We start from the raw sequence: 12323 nt of genomic DNA, 5'->3' as shown, positions 1-12323 counted from the left end.
ACATATATAAGCATCTCATTGACTTTGGATCGTATTATATATGTATCATATTGCATGAAGTAACCATTATACCCTAAAAAAACTATAAAATATAAAAAAAACTAAGATTAGAGTGGTGGACATCATCACCATATCATCATCATCGTCGTCGTCGTCGTCGTCGTCATCATCATCATCATCTACTATTTATAAATCTGTTTAAAACACAGATATATAGCCAAGGGCTTAATTTGTATGTCAAGAGGAGCGTGGTAGAGAGGAGAGAAGACGATGGAGAATCACAAAGAGGGCGTGGAGATAACTCTAGACGTCATAGATGACTCGGTGGCAATAGTCAGCGTGAGGGCAGTGGCGGTGAGGCGCCGGATAGAACAAGTGAGCGAGGAGCTGAAGAGGCTGGATCGCCTAAGAACGGGCACAAAGCCGGCCTTCAAGGGCCTCAACTTCATCGCTTCGTCGTACAAGAATTCGGATGAGAAAAAGGACTTATGGCGAGTTGTCGAACGTGCCTTCGACAAAATCGCTGGCGAATTCAACGGCCTTCTCCCCTCCTCTCAATTCGGCAAGTGCATCGGTACTTACCTACCTACCCAAGGGAGATGTATAACTTTTTCGTATTTAGTATTTTTAAGTGATAAATAGTTGCTCTTTAGTCCAAAATGACAAGATTTTCACTTATATGCCCCCTCCTGATTTTTTTTTTTTTTTTTTTTTTTTTTACCATGTATATGGACTAAGCCAATAAATTTTTTTAGGGGGACTAAAGGTAGTTTATGTGTGAATAAACAATATTTTCTAAGAGATACAAGTCTAAATTGATAATAGTATTATATTGATATATAGATAGGCTTACAAAAATAAATGTTTAACAAAAAACTAGGGGCCTGAAACTGTGGCTTTGTGCCTATATATATGTGTGTATATATATATATATATATGTATATGTATCAAACTAGCTCTCTTCGAAATTTTCTTAGGTCCTCATTTCTTCTCTTTCTACAATTAATATTCTATGCGGCGATGACTAACAGGAATAAAGAAATCAGATGATTTTGCGGTGTTGTTGTTTCGGACTTTGGCACGCATGCAGCATATCCATACAGACTCCATCAGCAAAGCAGAACTTTATGAGTTTTGGGAATTGCTCAGCAATGGTAGATTTGACTGTAGGCTCCGAATCTTCCTTGGCATGTATGCTCTTTGTCCTTACCTACCTGGCGTCACTATTTAGTTTATCATTATTACGTGCTCATTTAGTGGTGGATGTATTGTTACGTGTAGGGTAGACAAAGACGCTGATGGGATGATCACAAAAGAGGAGGTCAAAGAGGTAATTAATTATAACTTTCGCCTTCTCGTATCATCTTCCCCGTTCACACTAATATAATTATGGTCGCCAGATCATCAGCCTTAGTGCTTCGACCAACAATCTTTCAGCGATTAAAAATCAGGCGGAGGAATACGCGGAGCTCATCATGAAAGAACTCGACCGCGACGGTTTCGAGTACATCAGGGTAACACTCTCACACTAAAGAACAATGAATTGTTATTACGAGGCTGACAAGATATGATTATACATTTGTAGGTCGAAAGCTTTGAGGAATTGCTACTTAAGGACCTCAACGACTCGGCAAGGGGGACAGATAGCGAACTCTTGAGTGCTCAGATAAAGCCCACCAAGGACACCAATCGTCTGCGTCGTGCCTCTGTCAGCTTCAAGAATTGGGCCCACGACAATTGGCGGCGCATTTGGTCTGTGACACTTTGGGCCTCTGTCGTGTTGGGTCTTTTTGTGTGGAAGTTTGTTGAGTTCCGGAACAAGGCCTCGTTCGGCGTGATGGGGTATTGCGTGTGCGTGGCCAAAGGCGGGGCGGAGACCCTCAAGTTCAACATGGCCCTCGTTCTTCTCCCGATGTGTCGCAACACCATCACTTGGCTCCGTAACCACACGCGTCTCTCTGTAGCCGTCCCTTTCGATGATAATATCAACTTCCACAAGATGGTCGCGGGCGCTATCGCTATCGGTGTCGCCCTCCATGCCGGGGCCCACATGGCCTGCAACTTTCCGCGCATCGTTGCGGCCACAGAGGACGAGTACGGACCCTTGAGGCCCTACTTCGGGGTCGAGCAACCGGAGAGCTACTGGTGGTTTGTGAAGGGGGTTGAGGGAGTAACGGGGATTGTCATGGTGGTGCTCATGGCAATCGCCTTCGCCTCCCCCTTGACCAATTTGTTGATCGTGCATCTGAGTAAGAAGAAGATCAAAATCACGTACGAGCCCCTGAAGAAGATCACGGGGTTCAACACCTTCTGGTATACCCACCATTTGTTTGTGGTGGTTTACGCATTGCTCATCGTCCACGGAATATACCTTTACCTAACCAAGGCATGGTACCAGAAGACGACGTGGATGTATGTTGCCGTGCCGGTGCTGATCTACTTTGGGGAGCGGGTGACGCGGGCATTGCGGTCTAGCATCAAGAAGGTCGAAGTCACGAAGGCGACACCGTATCCGAGGAGCGCGTTGGTGCTGCATATGACAAAGCCATCTGGGTTTGAGTACAAGAGCGGTCAATACATGTTTGTAAAATGCTCGAAAGTGTCAGCGTTCGAGTGGCACCCTTTCTCGATAACGTCCGCCCCGATAGAGGAACACTTGAGCGTCCACATCCGTGCTCTGGGGGATTGGACAAAAAAGATCCATGATGTTTTCTCGGAACGGGTGCAGAGGCACGAGATCTTACCAAAGATCATGATAGATGGCCCGTACGGAGCTCCGGCGCAGGACTACAAAGAGTACAAGGTGGTGATGCTAATAGGTCTTGGGATTGGGGCCACCCCCATGATAAGCATACTGAAGGACATTATCGCCACAACAAAACAGGGCGGGGGTGAGGGACCTTGCAAGGCCTACTTCTATTGGAGTACTCGGGAGGAGATTTCGTTCGAGTGGTTTAAAAGCATTCTGAATGACGTAGAAGAGGCAAACAAGGAGGGCGTGGTAGAGATTCAAATATACTGCACTGGCGTGTACGAGGAAGGGGACGCTAGGTCCACACTTATATCCATGATCCAATCCCTCCACCATGAAAAGAGAGGGGTTGATGTCGTTGCCGGGACGCATACAAAGTCCCATTTCGGAAGGGCCAAATGGCCTAGAGCGTTCGAGCACGTCGTCGCCCGACACCCGAACTCCACTGTCGGTGTCTTCTACTGCGGACAAACATACCCCGTGAAGGAGCTCCGCGAACTCTCCTCCCGCTTCTCCCAAACTAGCTCAACCAAGTTTGAGTTCCATAAGGAGAACTTTTGATCCATCCAATCCTCTATTTTTTTTTTCCTTTTCAATTCATGTTTTATTTGTAGAGAAATGAAAAAAGAAGATACAATGTATTCACATTTGTTATATGAAATTTGTTTTATACCAAAGACGGAAAAAGTGTGTCTTATGATCATCATATATATGGATTAACTAGACTAGGTTTAGATCTTGATCCTTCACAAGATCACAAGAGTTCGGCGGAAATACATCCACGTCAAGCCCGACTCGATGCCGGTCCTAGAGGATCTCAACATAAGGAGGTGCGAGTCGCTCGAGGGCGTCCCCGAGGGGATCGAGCACTTGAAGAGGCTGAAGTTGCTCAAGTTCTGCGATATGCCTCCTTGCTAGATATGTGGATGTAGCTTTGACTTATGTATCAATAATAAATGATGAGCTGACTCAATAGTTAGACAAAGCTGTGACTCATCTTGTATAAAGTCTAAACTAAAGTGTAATAAATGCTGAGATCATTTCATAGTTTAAATATCTGATTTCCCTATTTCTTCTCTCTACTTCCATGGTATTAGAGCTCAACCTCTTCCATGACGAACTCTAGTTACGACTCTAGCTCCGACTAAATGTTTCAGTCAGCTCCCACCTTATCTCTTCACCTCAATCCTCTGTCATGGATTCGATGGAATTCTACTTGGAACTATAGCATCACCTCCAAGATTCATCAGATCTCCGACAGATCAGCCTCAGTTAGCGGCGATGGGTACGAATCTGCGTCTAAATCCAAAATTCCAGAATTGGCTGCGATACAATCAATTCCTCATGAGTAAGTTGTTTTCATCGATTCATGAGACCATGGTAGGTCATGTAGATGTCAAAGCTCCGCCAAAGTTTGGATTGTAATCGAAATTCTAAACTTGACTCAATTGAAGGTGTGTCTCCTTCAAATTTGATTCCAACTCCAAACGTCCAAAAAAGGCTCCTCGACAGTGGATGAGTACATCTTAAAGATGAAAAATCTCGCTGATGTGCATAATCAGTCAGGATCTACGACCTCCGATGATGAATTGATTCTGTACATTCCAAGAGGGTTTACGTCAAGATTATGAAGTAGTGGTGATCAATCTAACCTCTTGACAAGGCAAATTGAATATGCAAGAAGTACAGTACATGTTCAATCTCAGTGGATAGGAATTCACTTGGCCTGATGTCGCAAATGTCTGCTAGCGCTGGTTACTTAAAGGGATTTGGCCGTGGCGGATCAAACAGAGGTGGATCGAATTGAGGAGGATTCGATTGAGGACGTTGCCGAGGAACCTGAGGAGGACGAGGATCTAACAGAGGTCACAATAAGCCTTTGGTGTCAGTTGTGTGGAAGGCAAGGTCACACAGCTATGGAATGCTTTCAGATACTAGAGTCAAGTGATCAGTGCTACTTCAAACCGGAAGAAGCTCAGCCTAGTACAGACATCACAGCCTCGCATGCTTATCTAGCGTCATCAAGTGCACACAACAACTATGTTCATGGTCCTGCTGAATCAGGTTTGTAGACACTGGGGCGACCAACCACGTCACTTCATAGCTTGAAACACTTTTAGTGCTGTCCGACTACAAAGGCAAAGCTAAGCCAGTAGTCGGTGATGGCTCTCTTCTCTCTAAATCACATATAGGAGATTCTATCATTCACATACTTGCTACTCATAGCAAACTCAAACTTAACCAAATCCTACATGTGCCACAAATTACCAAAAACTTGTTAAGCATATCACAATTTACAAACGACGATGATGTTGTGATTGAATTTCACTTTGACTTGTGCCTAATTAAACATAAATCAAATGGCAGAGTATTAGCTCAAGGTACTCTCAAAGATGGCCTCTACCAACTTCACCTGTCAAATAGTTAAGCAGCTGGAACTTTTCATGTCAAGTCTAGCGTCAATACTGTTGTAAAGTATGTTGTTAGTACCGGTGACAGTGTCAGTCTTGTTATCAATAAAATCTGTACACCTTTGAGTCAGTTAGTGTCCGGTACAGTGTCATGTAATGTGTCTAGTGTGTCTTGTAATTAGTCAAAAGTTGATGATTCAACATGGAACAAAAGACTAGGTCATCCTTCTCCTAGTGTGCTCAAATATGTAACAGCTTTTTCAAGCAATGAAATAAATTCTTTACCTATTTGTTCAGCTTGTGCATTAGGAAAATTACACCAAAAACCTTACTTTGCATCAATGTCTAAATCTTCACATCCATTTGAGCTAGTCTACTATGATTTGTGGGGAACCAACTCCCATGGTCATGTGATGGATTTAGATATTATGTCTTGTTCGTGAATGAGTATTCTCGTTTCACATGGATATTTCCTTCAAGTATAGATCCTTGACCACAACTTCAGTTCCAAAAGAATCAAACACATTATGTCATGCCCTCACATTCACCCACAAAATGGCATTAGTGAGAGGAAACATCAACATGTTGTAGAAACATGTATGTCATTACTTGCACAAGTCAATTTACCTTTTCATTTTTTGGTGGGATGCATTTACAACTGCCGTGTCTACAATCAATGTCCTTCCAAATCGTGTGTTACAAAAAAAATCTCCATTTATGTGTCTTCACAAGTCTCATCCTGATATTGCTCATATCAGAATTTTTAATATCTGGTTGCACATGTTATCCATTTCTTAGACCATATAATGCACATAAGTTCAGTTTTCACTCGTGTAAGTGTCTTTATCTTGGTCCTAGTCCACATCACAAAGGGCACAAATGCCTACATACCTTAGGATGTATTTACATTGTGTGTGATGTCACTTTTGATGAGTCAAAATTCCTTATTCCATGTTTTTCACTAAATCAATCTCAGCTTCTTTCAGAGTCTACTCCTTCTAAGTGGTTGTTTCTGAGTCCTCATGAGTTCTATCATCAATCAATGGTCAATGGATAGTCAGTGTCTAGTTCTCAGTTTGGTTCTGTGTCAAGTTTTGTGTTGCCAACTGCTGCATTAAATGACAGTGTCCTTATCCCACCATCATCTGCAAATCCATCTCAATCCACAGCCAGCAGACCACAAATTGACATTTCACATGTGACAACCCGACTTTTTGGACCGTCTTACTTTACTTGCTTCACTACCAGAAATTTGGCCTCTAACTACTGCCGAACGCTGTAGTCATTTTAAATCCACTACAGTTTACCGACTGTCATCTATTGCACTGGAGTCTTATCTCTTTGATTATGACTCCAGTGTTTGGCCGTAGTGTATCTGTTTTATAAGACTGTAGTTAAAATATATAACTACATTGTTTAGATGTAGTCTTACTAGTGGCATCTATAAATACTACAACGTTATGCTGTAGTTATATAGAACTCAATTACATAAGATAAAAACACTACAGTTTTAACAAGTAGTCTTAATTGAGTCAATTAGATAGACTACGGCGTTTTTGTGGCATCTATTGCACTGGGGTCTTATATTTTTGCCTATGACTCCAGTCTTTTCTGTTGAAGACTACATTTTTATAATGTAGTTGTTCAAATTTTGAGTCAATAAACACTACAGCTTTAAAGGGTAGTTATAATTAATTGAGTTGGACAGACTACGGCGTTTTTGTGGCATCTATTGCACTGGAGTCTTATCTCTTTGTCTATGACTTCAGTCTTTTTTGTTGAAGACTACATCTTTTAGGTGTAGTTGAAAAATTGAGGTGGTTCATGTTTTTATCTTAGACTACTGCGTATTGTTGTAGTCTAAGAAGATAGATATTTATATTTAGCTTTAAGACTACATTTATAAATTGTAGTTTTCAGTTTACGCACTTAAGATTCTAGTTTACGTTTGTAGTCTCTTATGTGATTTAGCTTAGACTACTTTCTTTTAATTGGAGTTGAACTTAACGTCATTATTTAACTACATTTGAATTCTGTAGTAAAATTTCTGTGAATGCAATATTTTGTATAAAAATATATATTGAATTAAAATGGCTCAATCTTCTAATTTGTATAATTTGTACCAAAACACAAACATGCATATTGTACCAAAACACAAACATGCATGTTGTATCAAAACACATCCAAATGGTACCAAAAACACATCCACATAAGTACCAGATTTACATCCAACCATATATCCTGAATAATCCTACAAGAGTACCAAATTCATACCAATCATACCAAGTACCAAATTCATCAACATATCCATACTAGTACAGGCATTGTAATGCTACAAAACCACAATACCTAAAATAGTGAACCCATTGAACCTGTAGGCAAGGGAAAAACACACACCAAAATCACACAAAATCATAAACACCTGAGACATAAGAAAAAACCACACCATGTTCTAACACCCTGAGACATTGTTTAGCTTTGAACCTAACACTAATATTTCACACAAACATGATGAAATCAGACTTACCTAACATAACACACACAGAGACCTACCTAAACAAAACACACACACACACACACACACACACACACACACACACACACACACACACACACACACACTACCATACCTATCTCAGAATTTAATCGTTTTGAATCTGACCACAACCATCTGAATGGTTACTAGCGTTATCAATATTAATATCTTGTCATAATAACATCAAGGCTTATATACAAATCTTTAATCTATATTAAGTACTTACAATTTTTCATAGACCCACTGTGGATAGACTCACTCTTGAAATCAATTAGCTTCGTTGCTGAACTAGGACAGCCTCACTGTTGCCCCGCATTGCTGCCCCGATGTGCTTCAAAGTCACATCTTGCTAATGTAGACTACATCATCCAATGCGCATCATAATTATTAAAGAAAACAAGGATAGACATTGATAAGCTTCATTCATAAATCAAGCGACAAACATTAATCGGAATCATCAGGCCCATCACAAAATTCCAATTCAATTCTCATAAACTTTGACATGGAAATAGCCTCAAATAAAAAAAATATGTACCAATTTCTCAGTAAGTTTCTGAATTGGAAGGATCCAACTCAATCGCTTTTGTTTGCATCTGTAATAGCCTCTGATTACTTACAAATAAAAAAATATGTACCAATTGAATCAAGCTCAAGTAGCAATGTTCAAGTCAGAATCCATTAGCACATTATCTGAATATGAGTATTTGAATCAGTACAAGCTCACGTAGCAAAACCCAAGAGCTCATGTTCAATAACTTCATAAATTATAGTTTAGTACTAACACAAACACATAATCTCATTCGCAGTACAAAAATGAACTCATGTTCTATGACCATTATGCATATAGATTAAAATTTTACAAACTATTCTTGGGATTGCCAAAAACGTTGATCAATTGCCTTATTCTAAAAAATGGTACAAGATGGGGTGCCTTTACTTCTTTTGCTTAATTTGCTGATTCATTATAATCTGATAAAAAAATAAAACTAAGAATCCAAATGAATAACCGTTATTAGACTTAACACAACAAACTCGTTCACACTTGTATTCTGACTACTATCAAATATTATAACTTTTTTTTTATTAATTACAAGATAACTTGCTTCTATAGTCTAACAAGTAATGAGTGTTGATGAATGCATAGAAACAGATCTGATAACCACATGGATGAATATTAGCAAGAAATTATTTGCTTTACTTCAACAATATCACTAAGCTCAAATAATCAGATCAACACCCTATATTTTCCCTAAAAAATATGCAAGCCTAACTTCTACAACTTACCCGCTATGCTATGCTTTGGTCTACCGTTTCCATCTCTTTCCTTACCTGTTCAAAGAAAGAAAGAAAAGAATCAAGAGCAGAAAAATAGTTCAAAACACTACCAAGCTTGACTAAGCTCATTTGGACTTGTGATTTAAAGGAATGGGTTAAATATTTATTTTTTGTAATGAAACTGAAACAATCAGGCCTAATATGAAATAATATTGGCAGTGGATAAAAAAATCATCGCACTGAAGGTGTACTCATGACCCATGATTTCTTAAGATCAGTCCATTATTAACTATTGCAGAGCAAGTTTAGAAATCAGTGCTACTTCAAATCCCCAAACAAACGAATACAATTTTCTGACCTTGAGAGCCTCCAAGCTGTTGAAAAGCGCTGACGAATCGGCGGTGAAGCTCCGATGACCAGCACTGCCTCTGATTTCTTGCAGCGGCAATTGGCAAGTAAAAATCCATTTATGTATTCTCTAGAAAAATAAATAAATAAACAAACAGAGGTATCAAAATTGATATTTCATTTCTTTTGTGGCTATAAACACTTAAGCGATTAAGAAGAAAATATTATTGTCTTCCAACCATAAAAAATAAACAGTTAAACTTGCTGATTCTTGAATATGATACACAAACTATATTAACATTTTTATCAATGCATCATTAGAAAATAAGACATATATATCACTTTAATCTTGTGAAGAAGATGTTACTATTTTATATATGTGTAGACGGTATAATAAGTGGAAAAAAATCTTAAACAACAATACAAAGAACAAATATTTACCATTTAAGCTTTTACATACTTGAAGATTAAGTTGTTCCCACTGATTTGTCTTGAGGACCATCACCCAAAAAGTTGTTGTCAATGCTATTCAAAATTATAAAACCAAAACAATCAGATTAGGCTTGTAAACATGGGCTTCAATCCAAATCTAAATCAGCGTAGGTATAACAATGACTAGAACCTGTCATTGGCATAACAAAACTATAAGAGAACTCTTCATTCCCATGATATTATAAAAGCGAACTCTGTAAATGCAAGTCATTGACTTCCCCAAGGAGACTTCTAGGATGTGGAGATGCCATGAACTCGGTGCGGTCGCGGAGATGGCCAAAGAGTTCATGAACACAAATGACAGCTATTTTTTACCCGATCCGGACGAGACTCTTCTTGTGTAAAGCCTGTATTTCTGCATCATTTCATCGAACAGTTTTTATACATATCAGCAAACTATTGAAAATTATATATGGTTTCTACGAAAAAACTGGACTTACTTGCAAATGACTTGACTTCGTCGTTTGCGAGTCTGTCGACTTGCATCAATTCTCTAATCTGCTTTGGAGTTGCACCTGTGGAAAATTACAGCAATCCTCACAACTTGTATTTTACATTTAACTTGTAAAATTACAGCGCTGACGAATCGGCTGTGAAGCTCCAGCGACCAGCACCGCCTCTGATTTCTTGCGGCGGCAATTGGCAAGTAAAAATCCATTTATGTATTCTCTAGAAAAATAAATAAATAAACAAGCAGAGGTATGAAAAGAAATATTTCATTTATTTTGTGGCTATAAACACTTAATGCAAATATTACCCTTTAAGAACACGTCACAAAACCGAGCAAATAATCTGAACAAAGCATCCAAATGTGACTCAAAGTCATGATAACACACCAAGATTAAATCAAAACACCTGCACAAAGCATTTCTTTTTAAAACACAAACATATAAAATCATCATAAGTTCGTGGTAACACACACGCACGTATTCACTAACACAGAAAAACACACAGACATCCATTCAAATAAGTAGAGAGATAGATATAGAGAACCTAAATACGTGTTTAGCGAGGCCGAGCAATTTCACCCCGACTGAGAGAGAGAGAGAGAGAGAGAGAGAGAGAGAGAGAGAGAGAGAGAGAGAGAGAGAGAGAGAGAGAGAGAGAGAGAGAGAGAGATATTAGAGAAAGAGTTAGGGAACTTACCGAGAGATCTCGTGCGCGGCGTTCACCAGGGTCGAGCTCTGAAACGAGTTTCTTTTCATTATGTTATAAATCTCATGATCTAGAGTTAAATCAAAAGAGAGAAGAGAAAAATTATTCAAAGCTAGGAGTGGAGAGCTTGAGAGTACGGAAGCAGATGTCGTACAGAGCCTCGTTGTCGAGAACCATGCACTCGTCGGCGTTCTCGACAAGCTGGTGGACGGAGAGAGTTGCGTTGTAAGGCTCCACGACGGTGTCGGAGACCTTCGGGGACGGGAAGACCGAGAATGTCATCAACATCCGGTCGGGGTACTCCTCCCTGATCTTAGAGATCAACAACGTTCCCATTCCAGATCCGGTACCACCTCCGAGAGAATGACAAACCTGGAACCCTAAAAACCACAAAAAAAAAAAAAACGAAAATGCAATCAGATACAATCAAAATGCTCAAAATAGGCTAACCAGTTTCACATCTCGGCAATCAGATACAACTCAAGGCGAGACATTTGAGATCAAAATTACAATGGCGTAAGAAAAATTAATATTTGTCCTGCATCTTATTGTATTTAATCAATAATCCCAAACACCAAAGTCAATTTACAAGCATTTAAACACAGTTATATACGCTTGTATCTCTAGTTATTCAATACACTCATAAAAACGTATTTGTATTGACATCCTAAATCATGTTCATCTTCTGAAAAATTCAGCAAAAAAAAAATTTACCTTAAAATCCACATCCCCTGCCAATGAAAACAAAATCATAGGAACAAATCCAAAAATCCAATAAACCTCTAACTGAAATCATCACATTTGATTCCAAAATGAAGTACAAAAATTCGAACCTTGCAAGGCATGTTCAGTCGTCAGTTTGTCATTCGAAGACCTAAATCAAGATTTTGATTTATAATACGACGCCTCTTGATTTATAATACGACGCCCTCAATAAGCCTTGATTTGTGTTTAGAAATCCTAAATCTGGAGAGAGAGAGAGAGAGATTTAGCTCAAAATTGTTTTTTCTGAGAGAGCGTACAAAGATAGAGAGAGTGTAGAAATAAGATCAATAGAGACATTGAGATAGATAGAGAGTAATGAGAACGAGAGACTTACCTTCGCGACGGTTAACATAGACGAAAAGTATCGGCGAACGGAAACAAAGAGCGCCGTAAAATTAGGGTTTAATTATGGGTTTTTGATTTCCTTGTTTTATTTTTGTGATTCCGTGTATTATGCTTTGGATTGGACTCGTGTTTGCTTGATTTGCCTTTGATTTCGTGAGTTGGAGTTTGATTTCTGAATTTTGATAACTTTTTGGCCAAAATATGAGATGGGGAATTTGTGGATTTTTACTTCGTGAGGGATGAA

The 12323-nt window shown here is 39.2% G+C and overlaps 1 protein-coding gene and 1 long non-coding RNA gene across 3 annotated transcripts; one reads left to right on the top strand and one right to left on the bottom strand.

Annotated features, from left to right (window-relative positions):
• The first annotated feature begins 235 nt into the window (after nt 1-235).
• Nucleotides 236-3741, top strand: LOC149405073 (respiratory burst oxidase homolog protein D-like). Its single transcript, XM_089606806.1, has 5 exons — nt 236-574; nt 1032-1191; nt 1282-1330; nt 1401-1514; nt 1586-3741. Exons 1-5 carry the CDS (start codon nt 271-273, stop codon nt 3311-3313), a joined length of 2355 nt encoding a protein of 784 aa, XP_089462932.1. The 5' UTR covers nt 236-270; the 3' UTR covers nt 3314-3741.
• A 3657-nt stretch (nt 3742-7398) lies between these two features.
• LOC149405072 (uncharacterized) lies at nt 7399-11961 on the bottom strand. 2 transcript variants are annotated; one of them, XR_016295469.1, is made up of 9 exons: nt 11803-11961; nt 10961-11349; nt 10255-10669; nt 9945-10169; nt 9783-9847; nt 9333-9452; nt 8235-8292; nt 7926-8058; nt 7399-7535 (listed from the first exon to the last, which is right to left on the bottom strand). It is a non-coding gene; the product is annotated as an uncharacterized LOC149405072 (long non-coding RNA). The 2 variants fall into 2 exon arrangements; XR_016295470.1 differs by lacking the exons at nt 7399-7535; nt 7926-8058; nt 8235-8292; nt 10961-11349; nt 11803-11961 and having other exon boundaries at nt 9317-9452; nt 9764-9847; nt 10255-10751.
• Nucleotides 11962-12323: the final 362 nt, after the last annotated feature.

The sequence above is a fragment of the Urtica dioica genome, chromosome 2 (assembly GCF_054948205.1).
Source record: "Urtica dioica subsp. dioica isolate 48M chromosome 2, U.dioica_male_clone48M_v1_H2, whole genome shotgun sequence".
In the NCBI taxonomy this organism is placed as follows: domain Eukaryota; kingdom Viridiplantae; phylum Streptophyta; class Magnoliopsida; order Rosales; family Urticaceae; genus Urtica; species Urtica dioica.
This window is presented reverse-complemented; position numbering and strand designations above follow the sequence as displayed.